This window comes from Trachurus trachurus (genome assembly GCF_905171665.1).
Source record: "Trachurus trachurus genome assembly, chromosome: 19".
NCBI classification, from domain to species: Eukaryota; Metazoa; Chordata; class Actinopteri; order Carangiformes; family Carangidae; genus Trachurus; species Trachurus trachurus.
Window position 1 is genome coordinate 21,939,032 of NC_139913.1, and position 23,626 is coordinate 21,962,657.

The 23,626-nt window shown below is 45.5% G+C and overlaps 2 protein-coding genes across 2 annotated transcripts in view; both read right to left on the reverse strand.

Moving 5' to 3' along the window:
* mfsd1l (major facilitator superfamily domain containing 1-like) overlaps positions 1 to 23,626 on the reverse strand; it is a 258,249-nt gene that overhangs the window by 181,984 nt on the left and 52,639 nt on the right. The window lies entirely within an intron of this gene.
* ankfn1b (ankyrin repeat and fibronectin type III domain containing 1b) overlaps positions 4,991 to 23,626 on the reverse strand; it is a gene marked incomplete at both ends in the record, with an annotated part of 117,182 nt that continues 98,546 nt past the window's right edge. The window contains 15 exons of the mRNA XM_083993970.1: positions 4,991 to 5,299; positions 6,207 to 6,916; positions 7,030 to 7,237; positions 8,299 to 8,465; positions 8,561 to 8,729; positions 9,641 to 9,791; positions 9,883 to 10,049; positions 12,092 to 12,307; positions 12,489 to 12,608; positions 12,700 to 12,832; positions 13,086 to 13,185; positions 15,640 to 15,747; positions 19,571 to 19,661; positions 22,371 to 22,468; positions 22,667 to 22,780. Of these exons, the coding sequence (XP_083850096.1) occupies positions 4,991 to 5,299; positions 6,207 to 6,916; positions 7,030 to 7,237; positions 8,299 to 8,465; positions 8,561 to 8,729; positions 9,641 to 9,791; positions 9,883 to 10,049; positions 12,092 to 12,307; positions 12,489 to 12,608; positions 12,700 to 12,832; positions 13,086 to 13,185; positions 15,640 to 15,747; positions 19,571 to 19,661; positions 22,371 to 22,468; positions 22,667 to 22,780 (2,861 nt within the window). The remainder of the gene's footprint in view (positions 5,300 to 6,206; positions 6,917 to 7,029; positions 7,238 to 8,298; positions 8,466 to 8,560; positions 8,730 to 9,640; positions 9,792 to 9,882; positions 10,050 to 12,091; positions 12,308 to 12,488; positions 12,609 to 12,699; positions 12,833 to 13,085; positions 13,186 to 15,639; positions 15,748 to 19,570; positions 19,662 to 22,370; positions 22,469 to 22,666; positions 22,781 to 23,626) is intronic.

The following is a 23,626-nucleotide window of genomic DNA, read 5'->3' on the forward strand; positions in this document are numbered from 1 at the left end:
GGCAAGTGCCAGGCTGAGATGGACTGGTGGTGAGCGGGGTGGAGGTGGAGGGGGGCAGCAGGGAGGGGAGGGGGACAGAACAGGTGATGGGAGGAGAGGCAGAATAGAAGAAGTGGAGGGAGGGATGTCACTGTGCTGTCACATCAGCTCATAGTGTTTATAGTGAGGACTTGTATTAAATCCAGGAGGTGTGTGTGTGTGTGTGTGTGTGTGTGTGTGTGTGTGTGTGTGTGTGTGTGTGTGTGTGTGTGTGTGTGTGTGTGTGTGTGTGTGTGTGTGTGTGTGTGTGTGTGTGTGTGTGTGTGTGTGTGTGTTGAGTGTTTGTGGAACCAGTTTGGTTGAATTTTCCCAGAATACACGTCTGCATCCAGAGTCACATTTTTAGGCATCAAGACAGGAAAGTTGCACATGTTGGGTCAGTGTTTCTGGATAATGTAAAATGAGCTCCAAGGTCGTGTATCTCCGTGTGTGTGTGTGTGCGTGTGTGAGAGAGAGAGTGTGTAAGGTTATCTGAGCAAGGTGTGCACCAACCCACTGGCCCCTAATCCCCAACGACCTCAGGGAGGGGTCAAGTCGAAGAGCACGGAGGTGGTGGTGGGGGGCCTGAAGCCTGCTCACCTCCAAGCAGGGGTGTGCACAGACATTTTGAAGGGCAGGGGCGAAAAGGGAAAAAAGGGCACATATAGCGCGTCCTCGCCACTAAAGAGGGCACTTTAGCACACGTTTTGGCTTCCAAGGGGGCACTTCAGCACGCATTTTTCAACAATTGGGCCACAGCCAACGTTTTTCAACATTGGGCGACCGCCCCCTCTGCCCCCCCCCCCCCCCCCCCCCCTTGCACGCCACTGCCTTTAAGATGCACTGGTTGCTGTTTTGCAGGCACACACTGCTCACATGCAATTAACAGTTTGTGCTCTTCCATCCTCTGTGCTGACGACACCACCTATCAAATGATTCACCCAGATTCACAACTCGGCTTTGTCGCTGCTCCGCTGCAGATATTCTGATGAGTCACGAGTTGCTGCTCCCGGGCCGAGCGCGCTCCACTTTGAATCTCTTTTATGAGCATGAATGGCCACTATTCAGGGCGTTTTTGGAATGTTTTCTTTATAGGTATTCAGATATATGCCAGGGGGTTATATTTAGCTCAGGTCCTCCTGGAGTCAGAAGGTTTAAAATTAGGAGGTGTCAGAATTCCAGTTCAATTCTTAAGTTACTGTCAATAAACGGTAAAGGGCTGCTCTTAAAGGCGTAGTGTGTTGGCAGGGATGTATTATGGCATGATTTGTGTGTGATAAGCTGCTCGGGAGAGTGTGTGTGGATTTGTCCCGTATATAGTACAAAAGTGTAAATCTTCTACATGGTACACATGTGCATTTACACATCTATATATCAAGATTCCTGAGTGTGCGCCCGCTGGTGTGTGTGTTTTGTGTGTCCGTCTGCACATTAGTGTTTGTAGGATCTGTTGACAGGGAAGCATGCAGCATTTTATTTGCTCAAGGGCTGAAAAAAAACACATGGCGCTAGCAAGGGAGCGCTTTGATATGAACCTGCTGAAAGCAACCTGGCCAGGCAGAATTCAACACTCGGATCATGATTCAACTAAACATTTTAACACACTGTGCAATAACAGAGCCGCGCAACATTAAATATTATCTATGCGTTATGAAAAAAAAAGCACTTTTTAAGGACATTTCTTTGCACCATTTAGTTTGGATAACTATATTTTAATACTATGAACATCCTGATTTGTTTTTGTTAGTGGAACTCTACAGCCGTGCATATATCATCGTTACACTACTGCATTGAGCGAAAAAGCTGACGTAATGCACATCGGCCTGACACTGGTGGAGGAGGGGGTGTCATTATGTCAAGTATTTTCCTAAACCCCATTCATAATAATCATAAATATATATGGTCAAAAACAACCCCCCTGGACACAGGCAATAGTAGCATCATTGTTCATCAGGCATCGCTGCAGCCATGCCCTCCTCCTCCTCCACTGTGAGATTCAGTCTGCAGCTGCCCTCCATTCAGTTTTCATCAACTGGGTAGCAAACAGTCATGAGGTCATTGCAATATAGCATCTGTAGCAACAAGCGCCCTCTATTTGCCCTCCGCTCTCATTCATATCAGATGAATGAGCGGCTTTTGGGAGTGTATCATACATGTGGATGAAACTCCAAACTAAAAGAATAAGCCCCAAAGAGAATCTGATCTGCACACACTTGAAATACAATCTTGTTCTGCTTCTTATGGCTGATGAGGTGTTGCCAAAATATATCACAGGCAGCTCCCGGTGAGGAGTTTTTTCTCAGCTCCTGGGCCGTCGACAACCCCGCACAGTTAAATGTGGTTAATCTAAATGAGGTTAATCTCTCAAACAGGAAGTGTAAAAAAAAAAAGAAAAGAAAATAATAAGGTCAATATTACATAAAAGGTGTTGTTATTGCTCATTGAGACTAGAGATGAAGGTTAGAAACTTCCTGTGCTCATGTGCAGCGATCTGAGAGAAGAGAGAAGAAAACCCACATAAACAAACCAAGGCTTTTATTTTGTAATATTCATTTATTGTTCAATAAAAATAGATTCTAAAAAAGTGACGTGATGTCTCCTTCATGACTTGGCCTGATGGATCTGCCAACAGCTCCTTGTAAACATGGGGCTTTACTTTATTTTCTACTTTTTTCCCCCTCTTCTGCACAATCGAAAAACAGAGTCCTGCCTATAACTTCACCGACCTTTAACCTCCGAGGTGACAAATAGCCCCACATTCATTTACTTTCACATTTTGGGCAGATACAGTACATTCATCCCCTTGTATTGTGTGTGTGTGTGTGTGTCTATGTACATCCTTCAGTTTCTGGTTGTGTGATTAGTTTTTGCAGTTGGCCGTCGTAAAAACCACTTTTAACAATGTGAATAAAGAAGACATCTAAGCTCTAACACAAGTTCAAGCCATCAGTGAAACCAGTTACAACTTCTAACATCGGTTTGTCCCTTGAGACGTCTTTATACAGTAGTTACACGTAAACACATCTTTTGAAGGTGTAAGTACAGTAGAGTTCGATTCTGTAAACACTTTGAGAGACACCACTGTTCACCTCATGCCCCCCAACCCCCCTCATCTCCCCCCCTCACCACAGGTTCAACATCATCCTGTAAACCTGGAATGCTACAGTAACTGAGGCCAGGCCCTCCGACTTCACCCACCAAACGCTCCTCTTTTGGACCTTTTCTGGTGCTACATTTGGAAATGCTGCAGGTTATTAGAACGGTATGATGTTGCTGAGCTTGGTTTGACATTTCAGAGCAGGAGGGAGGGAGAGGGAGGGATAAAAAATATTAATCATAAGCTGAGAAGAGAAATAAATAAACATGACAGCAGCCCAGAGTTTCTGTTAGCGTGAGATGAGGAGAATTAATATGAACAATGCTGAGACTGTACTGGATGAAAGAAAAAAAGGGTCCACACAGACTGTATCTTCAGCTGCTGTGTGAAAAGAGAAAGCAAAACTTGGCACAGGTTCCCAAACATGAGCCTTTAAAAAAAGGATGGTTTCGATTGTTAAGAGGCTGATTTATTGTGTAGCTGGAATTAATGTGGATCATCTAAAAAGTGAAGTTATTAACAGACACCAGCGCCTCAGTTTGCTGCATCGCACCGAGTGGAGCAGGTCAGAGCAGTTTGTCAAGACCCGTCCATGTGTCACTGCAAAAAATGTTTGTCCTTTCATATATAACTTATATTGACGTAGTTTGGGAGACAGATTGGAATATATAGTTTGTGGTTTGTGCCTCTTAACAACTTGAGTCATCCCTTTAATACCAGAATACCTTTGGGAGACCCTGCTCTAGACTGACGGGCACCGCTTTCTGGTGCATCTGGGAATATCACTGAAGCAAACACAACAAAACACTGAACCGGTTAACTTTTAGCACAACATGACTACAGTACTTCAGATGTACTCGGCACAATTCTGGAAGGTTTTACATGCGTTTTCCATCAATTAGACGAAACAAAAAGAGTCAAGTATTGCTTTTTCTCTCTCTCTCTCTCTCTCTCTCTCTCTCTGTTTGAAAATCCAAATAAGCTGTGTTTTTTTTATTTTGTGTTACTTCACAAGATGAAATGATGATATCAGTTAGCTACACTATGACTGAGTCTACTATACAGAGGATTTGTTGCTGTAAAAGTGAGAAAAAAGGGCACCAGAGAGCCAGTGCCAGGTTCCCTCCTCCTCACCCTCTCTCTCTCTCTATTTCATTCTCTGTTAAGCTCGCTCGCCCTTGTTTGGCTGCTTTGCTACCAGACAGCGCAGTGGCCAATCGCGGTTGAGTGGCAGGCCGAAGGGCCAAATCGCTGTGCCGATTGCATCCCCAAGTGGAGACGCCGGCCCCCCTCTGTACTTGTCCCTTCCTTCCTGGCCTCTGGGCCCGGTCCAGAGCCCACATCCCGGGAACACGGGGCCGGGCGGCTGCAGCCAGCAGCTCTCTGGGAATGACACAATGAGAGAGTTCATAGGGGGAAGCCGTGTCCGTGCGCGAGGGATGCCGCCCCCACGCGAGTACGGCAACGTGCGCGTGGGCCGATACGCGGACGACGTCAATCATGCCCAGACGTCGAAGCGACGCGCCGTTAATTTTGCTCAGCATCAGAATCTTTCCCCCCCAGATGATTTCTGACAGCGCAAAAAAAACATTTTCTCTTTGTTCCGTTTTGTTATTGTTCATTTGGTGTCCATATGAGGGTGTCTGATGTTCATAAAAAACAGGGTCTCATGTACGGGGAGAACACATTTCATGGAAACAGATTCTCAGGGGGGAGAGAACACAGCAGAAAATATGACAACATGTTGTAGCTGCAGTTGTGGACGGTAACACCACACTGGGAGAGAAAAGTGTCAACGTAGGAGTCTGGGGACAGTTTGTACAAATGTAACAGTTCCTTAATTTCCATATGTCTCTGTCTGTCTCTCTGTGTGTTTCACACCGTGGTGGCCCGGCTGTGTTTGAGCGCTAGTGGTGAGTATTCCTTAATGCGAACGCACAGTTTGCCCCTCAGCCAGGGGTTCTGCAGCTCCAGGGGACAGAAGTCGTCCTGAAGCCACTTTTCTCTGTTGTCCACCACCAGCACGAGGCCGAAGTGCTTCAACTGTTCGGGACTGTAATACACGCACTCCTCCTGGTCGCCGCTCCCTCCGCTGCTACCCAGCATCCGCCGCGACACCGTGTTCATCTCCTGCACCACCAGCTGGACCATCTCCTGAGCCGACGTGCCTGGAGTTACACAAAGCTGGAAAAGGAAAAGAAAAAAATCATGTTGCATGTTGAAAAAACAAAACAAACAAAATGACTACTAAAAAAAAAAATTATCACAATTGCGTGCATCTTTACACCAAAACTGGCTCAGAAATCGAGAGAGTCACGGAGTACAAATATCTTGGCATCTGGCTAGATGAGGATTTCTCATTCAAATACCATGTTAATGAACTTATCTGAAAGTTGAGACAAAAAATTGGCTTTCTGTACAGAAACAAATCTTCCTTTCCAATGCTCTCAAGAAGAGTGATAATTGAAGCAGTGTTTCTGTCTGTCATGGATTATGGTGATATCATCTATAGACATGCTGCTGCCTCAACTCTGAAACATCTAGATTCAGTCTATCATTCCTCTAAGATTTATCACTGGTGATAAATATGATACTCACCACTGTGTTCTGTATGGAAAAGTTGCTTGGCGCAAGAGGCACTGGCTTTTATATATTTTTAAGGCCCTTTTAGGCAAATTACCATTGTAAATAGCAAATATGTTAGAATGGAACTCAGGCACTTACATGACCCGTTCAGCTGAATTACTGCTACTATTAGTATGAGTATTGGCAAGACTGCTTTTTGTTATGATGCCCCTAGTTCTTGGTACGCGCTGCAGCACATCCTGAGATTAGACATACTCCCTTCACTCACAGAGTTTAGGACCTTGGTCAAGGATAGCTGTGTTTCTAATTGTAACGGTTTCAGATGACTGTCTTTCTTGTTTTTTGTTAAATGTATTGTCATGTAATCACTTCCAAATGACTGTAACCACTGTCAATATTTTAAAGGCTTGTAAACTCGACGACATTGAAAATGAGGGTAACCTCAATGTCTCTCCAGAATAAATAAAGGTTATAATGACTCGACAGAGACAGGACAGATGGATACCTTGACGCTGGTCTCCTTGGGCAGCCCTGTGCGATACTGCGGGTAGACTCTGAGCGTGGCGTGGCAGCCTTTCCTGAGGGCGGCGGGCGACGGCGAGGAGAGTCTCTGTGTGCCGCTGTCCTCTGATAGCGTCCGCGCCGGCGGAGGGTGCGGTAAGCAGCGCTCGGCGGAGCAGCAGCGGTCCACCGACGACGGCCGGTGCCACCGCCGCTGCGGCGAGGTGGAGAGCGAGGTGCAGGTGGCGTGGTGGGGGTAAGGCTGGTGGTGGGCTGAGGTGGTGGAGGGAAACTCTAGGCTGCTGGTCCTCACGCAGAAGGCCTGCCTCTTCTCCGTGATGTGCAGCAGCTCGATCTGCCGGCTGGGCAGGATGAAGTCGCTGTCGAACAGCTCCAGGGCCCCTCTCCGTCGGACCCCTCCCTCCACCCTGCAGCGCTCGCCGTGCTGCGCCTCCGAGGCCTGCAGGACGTCCGGCGTGGAGTCCCTCAGCGCCCCGCCGCCACGTCCACCCACCACCAGACACGTGCCTCCTCCCGAGCCGCTGCCGTCGCTGCGCAGGAAGCCGCGCGGCTCCAGGGGGGCGGAGGAGGAGAGGGGCGAGGGGGGCAGCAGGTCCAGCTCACGGGGGCTCTGTGCACGACTGGAGTCGTAGTCGCTGTCGGTGGTGAGGAAGACCTCCGAGGAGCCTTCCTCGTCTGATAGTCCTGCAAAATCTACAGGATTTGAGAAAAATAAGACAAAAACATCACAATCTCAGTTTCTGCTGCAAAATGAAATCCTGAAGTCATCACAGTGTTTGTGTCCAGTAGGCGGGTTCTGATCTGACCTGAGTGCTTGCGGCAGGGCTCTGGTGAAGGCATGGGGGAGGGCATGAAGTCTGGCTGAGAGGAGGTGGAGGGGGGCTTCTCAGGCAACACTTCCTTGGAGAAGTCGATGATCCAGCTGATGGAGATTCCTCCGTTCGGCTGCTTGTAGCGGGCGTACTGCAGGGCGTCCATAATCCACCGCGCGTCCCGCCACACCTCCTCCATTTGCTGTTGGACAGTCAATGAGATCATTAGTAGCAGGACAACAAAATCCTTTTTTAAAGGGGACATATTATGGAAATATCACTTTTGGAGGCTCTTTAAAGACCCACTCCCGTGGCATTTTTCTTGTGTTAGAGGACATATCAGCAGAAAAGGAAGTGCAAAATTGCATTTCTGAGTTTTTCTACCTTCAAACTGCTGTGAACCAATGGCAGACGCAAACTGGCAGTTTCAGGGAGACTGGAGTTGAGGGTGTCACAGCTCCAGGGGAGGGCACTAGTGCTACAAGCTCCCGCCCCGCTCTGCAGCTGGCTCAGAGGTGAACGCCTTGGCAGCTCGGTGTAGCTGTCAAGGTATAACAGGTATAGCTCACCTGGTAGAGCAGCTTGCACTGTGAGCAAGGACTATGTTCCAGTCTGGGATCGAATCCCAGTGTGGAGTTTTACGCTAAATGCGCTGAATCTGTAATTGTACAATGTCCAGCTGTCAGCGAGCGGGGGGTGGGGTGTGAGGAGGTGGCTGGGCGGGTGCAGAGCAGCGCAGTCTCCGCCCACCCTCCAGAGGTGCATTGCTAATGTGCATGGCTAATGAGCTGCTTTTAAAATGGCCGAAAAGGGTCGCGGGAGTGGGACTTTAACATACAACATACAGGGGTGTTTGTCTTGCCTTTCAGCCCACAAAATGTGAGAATTGACAAAAAAATCTGTAATTTGCAGACTCCCTAGGATTAAAATCCATGTGGCTTTACAAGCTGTCCCCCTGGTTGTCTGACAATGATGTCATTAGTTTTCGGATTTGCATAAAGCACCCCTACCTGTGCAGTGGTTCATTTGCATTTAAAGGGACAGGCTCTGAAAACCAGCCATTCTAAACAGGGCTGTTTTGAATGGATGAAAAGAGCTGTGATGTTTGATCCTTGGGGGATTTTGACCAAAGCATGTCACAGACATGTCTTCAAGACACCTGGGAACTAGTCTCCTTTAATATGTCTCCTTTAACTCACTGGAAGCTACTGACTGAGAGTGGAGAGTTGCTGGGAGGATGTTGCAGAACTTTTAGAGGCCGACCTGTATGTGCTCTTGGACCTGCTGGTGTTTCTTCTTGGCAGCGAGCAGCTCGGCCTCAGAGAAGGCCTCCCTCAGTGCCTGCTGGGACATGAGGGACTCCAGCTCCAACAGAGCCGACACTCTGCAGTACTGCCCAATGAAACTGGGGCAGTAGGCATTAAAGTGGACTGTGGGAGAGAGAAACGCAATAAGTGAAACATGATACTGATGATGATGTATCTATAATGTCCTTCTTTTTTTTCTCAAAATCTAGTCAACTGACCAAGTTCAAAGATCTGCAGTGGCAGGGTGAGGAAGCCGGAGCGGGGGGAGTACGGGTTGTTCTGGCCGGGGGCCGTGCACACTTCATCTGACGGTGGCAGAAGCAGCAAGAAGGACACTTTCTCCCCAAACTCCACCACCTCCTGGCTGTAAATACGGAAGTCCTGTGCCTAGACACACACACACACAAACACACACCTATGTAAGTCTGACCTTAAAGCAGATTTGAAATACTCACATGCATCCATTGAGATCTTCATCATTAGCTTGTCTGGTAATTGTCAGTCTTTAAGGTGACATTTTTTTCATGCTGTTTCTGTCTTTATGTTATAGACTGTAGGAGACTGAGCCCCTGCTTGTGTTTAAATTGCAGATGTCACAGTTGCAGTGTATGGATCAGAGACTCCCAGGCCACCATGAAGCCAGTCTTCACTTATTTAAGTATCTTAAAAGTAGAACCAGACGCTCAAACTCCAATAGTGGAATGAGAAAGGAATATGGCAACTGCTGGGTTTGCTATAATTAGAGGTTATTGCATATCAGTAATACACTGTCGGTCTCTATTGTGGAACAAGTCAAGGGTAAAAGTATCTTAGCGCTAAAGTAATATTTGCTGTTTTTTAGCTTCTGTTTTTTTTTTTTTTTTTTAAACATCCATCCATGTGGGAACATCACACTTAAGGTTTCAGCTCCACATTCTGATAACAGTCTTATCTGCCAATGTATATATTAATACACAGCATATACTCTTGTTTATCTTCATGTCACTTTTCATAGCACTTAGCAGCAGCGTCCCATGGGTGGAAGAGTGGGTGGTAAGAGATTGAAGCTAAATGTACAATGATTGCTGTTGTGCTGGAATTCCAACCGTGTTCTTTTATAGAAATCATGTAGAATTAGTGGTCTAACCAGAACTGGCTGAGTATCCTCTGGAATCATTTTCATTGCTTTGAGCTCTTTGCTACTGCCTCTGGAACTTGGCGTCCTTCTACTGGTTCCATGGTATCAGGCAAAATTACTACACAAACTAGACAAAGTACAAAAGCTCGCATTCTGACTGGTCAGACCGTTCGACTCGGACCTGATTGCCGGGGACGTTGATGTGGGCCATAAGGTCCTTGATGGCGTTGCGTAGGTCCTGCAGGAGGCGATGTGGAGCGCTCTGTATATCTTGGTCCATTTCTGACGACTCTTCCAGAGAGCTGAGGGCCTGCAGCCACTGCCACTCCTCTCTGAAACCAAACACAGCAACAGGGATGTTAACCCCACAAACAAAAATTCCCATCTACGCCGAGCCGCATGAATCGGCCGTCATTCCCCCACCTGGACACGTTGCTGTTGTCCCTTATTTTTGTGTGACAGAGGACATTGGGGAGTTTCTGAGGGACCAGCGCTCTGATCTGCTCCACTGACGTGCACAGCTTCAGGTAGCCCAGGTACAATCCTGGAGACAACAGCTTCCTGCTCCGTCTGTGATACGCCAGCTTCTCCTGGGAAAAAGCAGATAGATCGAAAAATGTGTTTAATTGTGTTGCAATACTGAATTTATATTGTCTCAATGAGCATCCTCACAGTAATTTAAAGAGGAACTACATGTATGCAAGTCTGGCCGCTTTTCCTCTGTTTTGCCAACCCTCTGCCTGGCCATGTGCATTGTGTGTTTTTCTATGTATTTTTAACAAAGCCGGCGAAAAATGGAGCGGTGGATAACATTATATAACTTATACGATTTGTGTAGTCTTAAAGGGATAGTTCACCCTAAATTCAAATTGAAGTTTCAGAGTTATCCGTGGCTTCTCTGAGTTACAGGGGGTCCCGGCATAGCAGTGCATGTCCATATAACGGTTGCAAATGGATACCACTTTTCTTTGTCCAAATTGGATGGACCAGGGAGAGGACAGACCCTGGACCGTCCAATTTGGGCGAACCAGGAAGAGGAGCTTCCGCTACAAACAAGCTTGAAATATAGACTTTTTTTTTCGGAACAATTTCGCTTTTCGGGGCTTCAATACAAGACGGATATTACATACGAGCAGCATGGAGGTATTTGGATGTTTTTTGGTGTGTCTTTTTGTTACGAAGACAGTTGGTATCCATTTGCAACCGTTATATGGACATGCACTGCTACGCCGAGACCCCCTGTAACTCAGAGAAGGCACGGAGGACTCTGAAACTTCTCCCAGCCCTTAGTCGACATGAGGGTGAGTAGATAATGAGTGCACTTTGAATTTTGGGTGAACTATCCCTTTAAACTGTCATAAACAAAAGATTGAGGGTTATGGAGCATGTTTGTGTCGCGGTGTGCAGAGACCAGAGCTGGACACCGGGGCGGCGGCCAGGTACTACACTGATGTTGCAGGTTGGTTTTCAGCCGTGAGATGAGGTGGAAGGTAGAGAGCCTCCATTCTCACTCTAACAAGTCACAAGTCATGCAGTTAACTAGCACAATTATTCCAGAGCTTTCTAATTAATGTAAAAATGTAGCATAGCCACAGGAAAATCCTGCTTAGTTCCTCTTTAAATGATGCTGCTTTTTTTCCTCCTTATTTTCCTGTTTTTCGTTCTTGATACGCTTCAGTCCAGAGTTGATCCAACGTGTTTAAAGTGGAAGTCAGCACTGCAAAATCGGCCGATCAGCACATTTTTAAGTATTTCATCATACAATTTGTTCATAACTGGCCACAAAACAAATATTTCAGTCAACTGTGGTTTTGCCACAGGGAGTCTCCACTATTGTTTTGGAACCACAAGGACAAACTGACTTTGCACTGGAGACAAAACAGCGTTGCAACAATGGTATCAAGTTTACCGGGCTGTATAGACAAAATCAACTTGTGGTTTGGTTCCAGATTGTAGTCGTTGTGAACACAAAAGCCACACAGTGTTAGTTACAAAACGAAAAACAACAACAATTAGTTAGATTATCATCATCATGTCCACCACGCTGAAATTCACATCAAAATACCAGAGCCTCTGTGGGCAGTTTTGAAATTAAAGATGATTAACATTCATGTTGGGCTGGAAGGGATTCAAGATTTGACCTGAAATCTGGCTTTTTAATTAATATAATGGTGAGTCAGTTCAATATGTGTTCTTAGAAAGGAGGTGGCAAATGGGAGCGGAGAGTCATGATGATTAATGTTTGTCTAAATAAAGAGTGTCTGCACAAGCAGCACTCGTAATTGGAAGCACATTTCAATTTACTGTCCTATTGTCTCAGCCACGGAGCCTCATGTTTACTGGTTTTCTGTGAATGGGAGTTTAAAAACATTACAGCAATTTCAATAAATAAATGTTTTCCAGTGATTTTGGGCATTTTGTTGTTGACAAAGTGCCTGACATTATGCTGTTTCATCTTGCTAAATCTCCGGGTAACAGAAAAAATGCAAAGAATGAGCCTGATAAAAACCATAACCGCTGCTGACAAACCCTCCTACCATTCCTTAAATGCTGTGGAAACGGCCTGTCTCCAAAACAAAAGCTAAAATAACCGATTTTCCAAAACTGAGAATCTCTTTCCAGTTGGACTCACATGGAGTGTGATGAGAAGCATGTCCAATGCGGTGGGCTCTTCAGGGGAGGAGATAGACTTGCGTTGGAGCTGCAGTTTACAGAGCTGTGTCCACCGTACCCCATCCAGGTTGGGGCAGGAGCTCATGTCCTTTAGCAGCACCAGCAGGGCGTTACCGTGCTTGTCTTTGATTGGCTCGAGATACACCTGACCAAGGTCCTGGGTTCCCAGCATTCCCTGAGAAAACACATCAGATAATAAAGTTAACAACAGAGGGAACAAAAACATATGGGGGAGTATATATTCCCTAAAATCTCTCAGACTATGAGATCATGAGGTCACAGTTACCACAACTGCCACAATTTCCATTACACATAGTTTGAAACACTGAGGTTAAGTCTGCTGAGCGTTGTAAAACCTGTAGATGGGACACAGCCTGGAGCATCTTGAGGCGGGTCTGCAGAGTACAGGAACACGACGACTGGGACGGACTGAGACACTGCTGCAGCCAGGGAATCTCCTCCCACAAGTAGGACACCTAAACAAAAAACATCCAATTATTTCTGTTGTTTTAATCAGTAGGATTATAAATTTTGTTTTCTCTCTTCCTCCTGAGTTTGTCTGTGTACCTTGGTAAACCAAAGGAAGTCCTGCATGAGTGAGCTGGAGTAGGAATCTTCAACCTCCACAATGGGAATTTGGTCCTCTGGCGTAACCAGCACATTATCATCTCTGTAGAATATGGATGTCAGATAGAGACCTCTGGAGAGGAGCAGAGGAGAAGGACACGTGTTACAGATACATCCGTTACAGCAAACTGAATACACATCATTAAAATGTGATAATTGGACCTGAAACTTTACTGCTCACGACACATCATTACTGATATTCAATAACGACTATCACATGTTCTGTGCAGCATGAATCCTCAATGAAAAACAAGAAGACATGGACAAGTATTTACAATTTCATTCACAAAGGGGGAAGAAAAGTCAGAACCAAAGCGATGATGAACCTTTTTAAGCCTTTGACGAATTTGCTGGTGGTCTGGAAGAGGTGGCGCAGGCTTTTGGACACCGAGTGCTTCCTGCCTTGCGGTGGAGCTTTGCACTGTTCTGTGTGGACGAGACAGAGAACAGAGGGAGGATTTAGTTAATCTCACGCAGCGACGGAATAAGTGAATCAGATTACTTGTTTTGAGTGAATATACTGAGACTCTTGATGCTGAAAATCAGGCCACTCGGTCCGATTTTCTCTCCAACACCAATGAATACCTCCGTCCTGACAGACTGTGGACACATCTCTCCCAGTGACAGCCCGTTACTTAATTGACAACAGACTTGACACGTCCAACAACACGGTTAGAGGGGAATGTTTTTCGACATTTCATGCGCTCCAGTGGCGCGGCACCATTTGACAGTCATGCTGGCTGCCAGCAGCAGACTATGGGCCTTGAGGGAACCACTAGCTCTCAAGTCCCAGAGGAACACTAACCGTGTGTATGTGTATGTGTGTGTGTGTGTTTACCTGCACATACTATAGCTGCTGGAGCATGGCATGTCTTGAGCTACGGCCATACGAGTGGAGCCAAGGAGCTGTAGTAATTTGTGTGTGTGTGTGTGTGTCTGTATGCGTCTTAACCCTTTGCCACTCACTGACAGGGAGGTCAGTTAAGTCTGTGGGGACATGTTTATTTTTAGTGGGCCTGGAGGGGGTTGGAGGCGAGAGAGGGAGGTGTGTGTGTGTGTATATATGTATGTGTGTGTTTGTGTGGGCGCCTGTTGGTGAGATAACGCACCTCCCAACTCATTAGAAAAACCTCGAGTCCCAAAACCTCCACAGATTCCCCCCCTCCCCTCCCAGGTGATCTTACTCCAGCCCCAGGCCACTTAAAGTCAATAAATCCCCCCATTCAGGACCCGAAAAGAACTCATTTTCTCTTCAGGTGGAAGAGTCGAGGTGGAGTAACGAGAGAAAACAGCGCCCCTCGACCCCTCTCACCTCACCCAAATTTCTCTCCACTTGCGAGTCTGTGGAGCTCCAGTCCTCCTGGCCTCAGTCCCTGTTTGACACTGAGTAAGACAGACAAGTAGGGCCGACTGCCTGTGTTAGTCAAGGCCTCTTTCAAAGTTTAATTAATAGTGTTTGGACAAGAGGGAGAAGGTGGCACGGGCTGCGACAGGAGGGTGGGGGTCATGTGGGAGAGGGTTGAAAGTGAGCATGTACATGAATATTTGTGTCTGTACGTGTACATGTGTATCTATGTGTCTGCCTGTCTATCTTCCAGTGTGTATATGTATGGACAGTAGACAGGACGACTGGCGGGCTGTGTGTGTGTGTGTGTGTGTGTGTGTGTGTGTGGGGTGGGGCAGGGGGTGGGGGGGTGCAGCAGTAGTCAGTGTTAATTTATGCCTTGTCCCGACTCCAGCCCAAGACTTTTCTCTTACAGAAATAACAAACATGACCCCGGGACACGCCACCTCGGCTACCGTGCCTCGACTCTCAAGCTCAATCAGTCGCCGGCTGAAGAAGCGAGAGCCGCTCAATACTGACTATTATGCTGCGTCTCGCTCTGTGGCAAAAATACGCTCTGGCCACAGTGAACAATAGTAAGTGGGGCGAGTGTGTTTTGGGGCGTGTGGGGTGTGTGAGAGGGGGGAGACGACTTGCTCGACGCTTAATGCAGTTTGCCGTCATGCTGAGAAGTCAGCGTGGACAGGTTTTGACACTTATGGGAGCGACTTACAGCCAGCAGTGTTTGGAGATATAAACAGCTTGAGTGTGAGAGAGGTCGATCTGCATTTTGTCACAGCGAGAGAGAGAGAGAGAAGTTTTCAACAGAGGAAGGGCTGAGTCATGGAAAGACGCATAAGGGGGTGGAGGTCTCGTTGAGACGCGGGAGGGGGGAGGGTATTATTTTTGAGGTGGCATGCTGTCTTAGGGGTGCGCGGCCCCCCAAAGTACTTGTCGTGCCTGAGATTGTAAAGTGTCTGTCAAGGTGAGATGAAACACAGCAATTGGAGAGACGGCTTCCACCTGCGAGCCGAACCGTTCCGTAGCTGCGCGTCGGTGTTTGTTTACACCGAGAATATTTCTGAAACATGAACTAGACGGTAGGCTCAAAAATTCAGATGTGTTTGTTTAAAACTTGACAGGCGTAGTGAAAACGACAGAAGCTCAGGTTAATGTCAGGAGCTCATACCACAGGTCAGGCTACATTTCACTTCAGCTTCAGCTTCACTTCAACTGATACCAGCACTGGTCTTAAGGTTAGGGTCAAGTGTATTAGTAGTCATGTAGTCTCAAGTTGTTATTCTACCTAAGAATTTACTGCATGTAACTCCATAGTTAAAGCCAATGGCGGTTTTAGACGTATACTTATGGTGGATATAACATGTGCTCACATTTAGTTCAATGAGTGCATCAAGTCACTATCACTGTCGGGTTTCAGGGCTCGGGTTTCTCCAGGGGTCAACAAACCGTCACGCAAACTTCTACAGCTCTCGTGTTACCCCCTTCAGCCCTGTAGGTAAACATGCTCAAGGAATCGATCAAAAAGTTGTTGATACCGTGGCAGACACAGTGGCGGTGAGCTTCTTTTATCTGGCCCAGTAGCTGGTCTAACGCCTCCTTCTGGCCTCTCTGCCGCGGAGCCCGGCCGTCGATGTCCCTCCAGCCTGCAGACACACGGGAACAAAGACACCGTCAGAGGAGTGACCATGCAACTTTTCTTTCTTTTTTCAAGATTCATAGCACAGATATAGATAGACCTGCTGTGTGTGTCCTGTTATTTTTCAACCGTGCAAGTAACTTCAACTCACCACTGAACTATCTCAGTACAGACATCCAGGGCTGCTACTGACTTTAATGATGTCACAGCCTTTAATTTCTCTCATGTTTGCAAAACTGTGCAGTGCCAATTATCAAATGATATAATATCAATATACAATGTTTCCTATAAAGTTGGAATAAAATATATATATCTTTTTTTACCTCTTTTGAATTGAATTGAATTGAAATTTGTTTATTTCAGTCATACAACACCAACATCAAAATCAACCATTCTGTGTGAACAATTTAGCCAACACATATTATACAGAATTGCAACCATACACACCCACAAAAAGAAAATATCATACAGTGACCGAAAAGGGCATAGGCTGAAGCCCAAGGCTTATATTAGCCTATCCTTTACACTTTTCATGAAATGATTGTGACAATGTGATTTATTCTTGATAGATAAAGTGTATATCTTCTTAAAAACGTATCACTGTGAAAATGAAACCCCAATTAACCTTTACAATAGGAATATGGTTTATGGTTAAGCAATACATCACGACAGGCCATGGTACAGCTCATTATATTATTATAGTTTTCTCAGTGTTTATCATGAAATCCAAATAACAATTTGCACTTAACTAGAGGAAAGACATTTCAGACATATTCTTCTTGTATGACTAAAGACACGTCAGTCAGTGTTGACCTCTCAGAGTCCTCTACTTGTTTTTGTGGTGTGCAAGGTTTTTAAGATTTGTATTGCAGACAGATTGCTACTGAGTGAAGCGTAGTTTTTGGCTAGCGCTGTGCTCACAGTGGAATGTTTGAGTACATCACCATCATTTGGTTTATTTGAAATTGCTGTACCTAGATCTATGGACCATGGAGCAATAACTTTGCTGAGATGAAAATAAACTTGACTTCTTGTTTGAACTTAAATGGAAAACCTGTTCATTTGAAGCATGCGTCAGAATCACACTTCTCAGAAACGAGCTCCCAGAGACCACTCGGGTTATGAAAAACTCAAAAATACATGTTAATATATTTTCTTTCTATTCGTGGTTTTCATTGTAGTAAAAATAACAGTTGTCTAGATTATACTTGGCTGATTTGACACTTTCACTATTGTACGGCTACACCGTGTTGACGCATACATCAGTGGGACTCTGGCTGAGGTCATTGGTGGAGAGAGGGGGTGGGGGGGGGGGTAGGGGGGGTCAAATTCTCCCCGGGACCCCAAAAATCCTGGGCCTGGCCCTGTTCCTGAGGATTCCAATCGTAGGAGTGTGAGGTGTGTGAGACGGACCGCTTCTCAAACAGGTCCAGTGTGTGTGTGTGTGTGTGTGTGTACTATAGGAAACAGCACCCACCCCAGTGTGAGAAAGCTGTGGTTGGCTGACGGACAGACCCACTGAGCACCAGTGCAACTGGCTGCCCCGCACATATTTGGGCTGAGATGTCAGTACACACACACAGAGACACACACACGCATGTAGTCCAACACACAAACACAGTGGGGCTGGCCCAGTGTCAGTTAGGAAAGTAAGACACCACACATGGTGCTACTGCCTCCACAAGCAAAAGACTCGACTCGATCACTGTAATGCAACATCTGACTCCTACTATTCTTTTGTTTCTCTTTGTGTCTTTGTTTTGTGTTTCTCTTTCATAGTCGTACAGATACACTAAGTGATGCTCCATCAGAAAACGTTTGTAAGGAAAACAAAAAAAAAGACAAGGCAGATAGTGATAAATGCACACAAGATGTTTCTCTTATCCATGTAACTGCAACAAGGTAACAGCAGGGTTCCATACTTTTTCCAGACCCTAATCTCCAGACTTCTCGGTAAAAAAAATCAAATAATTTGTGATATTTAAGTAAATAGATGTGCATAATATAAAAAAAGCATGCAATTTATCTTGTTTTCATTATTCTGAATGTGTATGCCATTATGCAACCAAATAATTTCCAGGAGATTGTAGCTAAATACAATAGCACATACAAAATAGTTAACCCAAACAACTTCAGATAAGACCGAACCAAGACAAGATAAATAAAATAAATATATTTCCATACAATAGTTTCCATTTTCCATACTTTCCAGACCTGGAAATGTATAAAATCAAATTCCATACTTTCCATACTTGCGTAGGAACCCTGTAACAGGTATTTATTTGTATTTGTCTGACATAAACATCAATAAAAAAAAAGAAAAGCACTGAAACACACACACACACTGCTTCCCTTCCTTCTCACAGATGACCAGCTCTGCAGAAAACGACTGGTCAAAGCATTCTGCACTCTGTGTTGACCAACCAGCCAGCATCCCTGCTTGCTCACTGGAGGATGTGTCAGCGATAACCCCCCCCCTTCCCAGCCCCCCCCCATTTCCCCCGTCACCCCCACCCCGACTCCCTCTCCTGGAGCCCCCCGGAGGGCGCGTGGGGCTGAAACACGGTGAGCTCTATTCCCGGAAAGGTGCCTGTCCCGACAGGACAAGCGGGCCCTTTAATGGGCGTCCATGGGCCGGTATAAGGCCCCCACTGTTGGGGCCGCGCCGCGCGCTACAGCACAGACATGCAAATATTTCCAGTGGTAGGCCCAAATGGAAAACACAAACACGCAACATCGAAATTAGCTCTGTGAGAGGGAGGGAGGTGGACAGTAGAGAAAAAAAAGAGAGGGAAAGCCCAGTTCTTAAAATGAAGACACACATACACACACATGCACACTTGCTGAAAAACATGGTGTGCTGATGAGGACAAACATGTCCATGTGTTCCCCAGATGTGCAATGAGTGTGCCAACACACCCACAATCACAGTACCTATGTTCACTCTCTTATAGTAGGTGTGTAGCAACTGTGCAGACTTTACAAGCTGCAGACAAACAGTGATCAGGAGATCATTTCATAGATCACAAATACACACACACGCTATTATTTCACATACATGAATAATTTGACTTATCAAATGTATCTCATAGTCTACAGATAGATAGCTAGATAGCTAGATAGCTAGATAGATAGATAGATAGATAGATAGATAGATAGATAGATAGATAGATAGATAGATAGATGGGGTGTGGGTGGAGGTGGGGGGGGGCAGCGGGAGTCGGAGCTGCTGTGGTGAGTCAACACCTCAGCTGTTGTTGCACATGACTTCACGGTTAACTTCTTGGCTGAACTCGGGCAGCTTCTTGTGCCAGCCAGCCCCAAACACCATCCTGAGGCTATGGTTACACTCACTGACGTCCGCAGTGGGGGTCCCAAAACCCACCCAGCCTGCTGGCAGTGGAGGGCCCAGCTGTCACCCCCCCCACCCCCCAACCTCACCCCCCACCACCCTAATATTGTCAAAGCAACGCTGGAATGATGTTGGAATAACCAAATCAATTGAATGGATGTGAAATGATGTGATGTCCAAGTCCCTTAATGTGTGGGAAAGCTATGAGAGATTGTATCATTCATGCAGGACACACACACACACACACACACACACACACACACACACAACATAACATAACACACACACTCATTTTTCAGCTATGTCCTGTGTGAAAACTCTTTTACACTGGTGTTAATTTAGTGGGGCCAGCCAAAACCCTTCAGGGCCACTTGTTTGGAGCTGTTGTTAACTGGATGTTTTATGTTTTGTTTTATGTAAAAAAATTTAAGCACGTAACGTGAACATACACACGTGTGATCACAAAGCGGGGACTTACTGGAAGGCGCAGCGCAGGCAGGAGTGGAAACTAGTGGAGGCCCCCAGCCCTTCATGTTGTAGGCCGACACCTGGACGTAGTAATAGTTCCCCTGGACGGACAAGACACCACAGTTGAGGCACAATGTTGAGGAACGAGAGAAACAGAGAATGCATCTGCAAATCATAGATAGGTGTAAAAACATATATATATATATATATATATATACTGTATATATATACTGTATATATGCAGGGGTTAAGTGCATCTGTTAGGGATGTCACGATTTTAGATGTTCTTGGTATCACGATTATTACATTCAATACTTTTACAACACTATGAATGTGTAAAATCAAATATAGTCAATATATATTGCGTTACTAATTATATAAACGGATTATTTTAAAGGAACAACAAGGAGTTTTGGAAAGCGAAGTGATTTCATACTACATTTCCCATGAGCCTCCACGCGCACGGTGAAATTCTTGGACCGGCGCAGGACGGACGTCTTGCCAAGAATGTTTTCATTCATCAAGTAAGTAACCGAAAGTAAGGAAACGCTGGTCGGCTCGCCCAGCATTTCCACCACCTAATAATAATAACAAAATAATGATAGAGACAAAACGATATGTTTATCGAAAATGGAGCCATTAACAAGTGGGTAACATAGTTTCATCCACATTAATGTGAGACTTTTTTATAACCAAATACAAACTCCTCGTTGTCCCTTTATGTATCTATTAATATAGGACCAATTATTAATCATTCAGAGGAAATGTTTGAAGTATTCAAATGTTTGAAGGTTTTTTAAATCTTTTTTTTTCTTACAAATGAGGCGCTAACATTTAAATTCCTACCAGTTCAGTGTTAGTTAGGTAAATTGACATTAAAGCAGAAGTAAGCGATATATTTGTGTTAATATAAGTCTTAAATAGTTACATCTTCCAACAGCAATCACTTACATAGAGTGTTTGGACCGAAACACGGGTCTGTCAGTCACTCTGCTCTGCTCTGAGTCGAGGAGAAAACTTTTCTCGTATCCTACAGTTTTTCTCCAATGAGGAGAGAGAACGGCATGCAGGGCTGTGTGTGCAGCCAAGGGATGCGCCTGAATGTGGTGACGTAGCGACGAGGATTGTTATGGTGCGTTCAAGGCAGCCCGTAACTCGTGTTTTTCCGACCTGTGAAGTCATACCAGTTCGATCTGGTACGAGTTCACGGGTCGGAAGTTACGAGTGGCCGTTATAGTGACTTTCACAGGTAAAACAGGTCGGAAAAACACAAGTGGGTTGCCTGGAACGCTACAAAATCGTAAGTTGTGACATGAAGCTGTAATTTACGGTTTCAAAAGCCTGCCTGGAACGCAGCATTAGCCAAAACGACCGGATCGCTTACTTCTGCTTTAACATAATTTATGCCAGTTACTGTGTATTTACCTTTACTCTGGGGTACAAAACAGGGTGGTTATCCCACGGGTGATGATTCATATTGTTCATAATGTTGCGTAACTTTGTTTTCATTCCGTGTAAGTTGCGCTGATCTGCCGACATGGTTCCGACATCATCTTTTTTGGAAAGTGACGGTATTTAGGAACCTTTACGATTAAATAATTGTGGCGTTTAAAACCGTGATTAATTGTGAAAACAAGTAATCGTTACATGTGAAAACAAGTAATCGTGACATCCCTAGCATCTGTCTCTTGCTGTGTGTGAGTGTGTATATGCGTGTGTGTGGAAGGGTGAAGGGTCTATCAAGAAGCTCTGTCTGTCTCCATGCCCAGTGTGCAGACAGCAGGCCTATGCTTCTCCTTTCTCAGCCAGATCAATCAAACCAGCCGCCGACACTTCCTGACCTCGCCTTGACCCCTGTCATGTGACAGGACTGAGCTTTGGCTGGCAGCGGGGGTCTTAAAGCAGAGGGTTGGGGGGGTGGGGGGGTTCTTCTCTCCCACACAATAACAAACAACCAGTGGAGTGTCCATTTGTCTATGTGCCCGCTTAAAAATGCCAAACATAAATCAGGTGGCAGGCAACCAAGCTGCTCTTTTTATCATTTTGGAGGCTGTTTTGCAACTGTTGCTTATGAATGGTCAGGAGCCAAGACTTTCAAAAAACAAATAAGCCATGTTGACCAATTGTGTCTTGAGCACGGCCATAAGTCTCCCCCCCCCCCATCGTTTTGGGATTGATGCTGAGGACGACTTGTGTGTCGGGGTTGATGTATGTAATAAAGAAGAGTCACTGGGGAAATGCCTTCAAATGTCGCCTAAGCAAACACCTCAAGCCCCCATGTAAATAATATCAGGGGCCTTAATGTGGGAGAATAGCTTCTAAATTTTTTATCGGTCAGCACGAACAGCTGGAGAAGCTAGAGTTTAGTGGTTCTTTGTGTTGCTTTGTCACCCATAAACTACCATATAAATCACGAGTGTAGTCTTTTTATCTGCTAGTTGTTAGAGAGCGAGGTAGGAGCATAGGAAATAAGTCTCCTAGAAGAACTTGATGTGAAGATTGTTTTATGTGCGTGGGTGTAAGGGACGATAAATACACATGGATACTTGTTCTATCCAGGAAACTTTCAAAATAAGTCAAATTTATTCTCAGTTTAGCAGCTCCTGGTGTTACCTCTTGACAGCATCGCATTGAAGAGATTTATTTAAATGCGAAACAATAAGATCCAGAATCTGAAACAAAAGATTCCCTCTGATTCATACTGACTGACTGACTGATCTACTTTAATACTGGTGCAGCGTTTCAGACAGACATTACATTACATCAGAATCAGAAACACGGTGGAAGACGGGGATTCTGGCAGGACTCACAGAAAGGAGTCCAGTGATGTTGCACTGCAGCAGAGTGGTGTCGGCTACCACAATCTCACCCAGCAAAGGACTGAGGGATGGAGAACTGCTCCAGCTCACTGCAAATACACACACAGCCACAGAAAGAAACACTTTTTACCATCTTTATATAAATGTTGAGAATAAAAACATAAATTAATATCAGTCAAATCTCAGAAGGCATTATTTTTCAAACACTATAAAAAGGTTTTGACATCTTGTTTAGCGTCACAGCTTTACACACTGTGACGCTGAATGTAAATGAAGCAGTGGCTGACCTTTGTACTTGGTAACCACAGCAGAGTTGACACAGAGAGGTTCCTGGAAGTCCACCCTCAGACTGGTGCTGCTGCTGACAGACAGGCGGACAGCACTGGGAGCGTCTGGAGGGTCTGAGGAGGCAGGGAGACACAAAGATGGCCAAGTAAATACGTAGAGAGACGGACGGGTAAACACCAGCAGACTGAGGCGCTGTGCTGCATATTGTGACACTGTAAAGGGAGAGACTAAAAGAGGTGTGTGAAACGTTTGAAAAAGCGTCTCGTAGCGGATGCCTGCGAAATGGAAGCACTTCACAGCCGGTAATGGATGGAAACGACAATAACGTCTGATCTGCCATCTTCACAAATTAATGTCAACTGAATCAATACTGAGGATGTCACTGAGCGCCATTGTGAATGTAACTCCGTAAACATCTTTTTGACATACGGTGTGTAATTTCCATCCATGTTCACACAACGTATCTCTCACATTACATGAGCACGTGGAATTATAAAGTAGGGAAAGATCTTTTTCACATCAAAGTGCAGATTGGCCGGGGAGGAAGAGGAGGAGTGTGTATGTGTATGTGTGTGTGTGTGTGTGTGTGTGTGTGTGTGTGTGTGTGTGTGTGTGTGTGTGTGTGTGTGTGTGTGTGTGTGTGTGTGTGTGAGCGTGTCTGCTTTCACGGGGTGGCTGTCTACCCTGCCACTAAGCGTGTCATGAAATGCCTATAAAAAAATTAAAGCAGGAATACAGGCGCGTTATGTTTGCACACACACACAGTTGTCTGCTAGGCATCCCAGTGTGGAAGCATTTAACTCAGCCCAGACAGAATGCCAGCAGAGTAAAACGGTGCAAGAACAAAAAAAAAGAAGAAAAAAAAAGAAAAGCAAAGACGACTGGTCGACTGCTGCAATGATCTGAGCGGCAAACTTCTCCCCAACTGTTCAACATGTGAAAAAGTCTCTGCAACATCA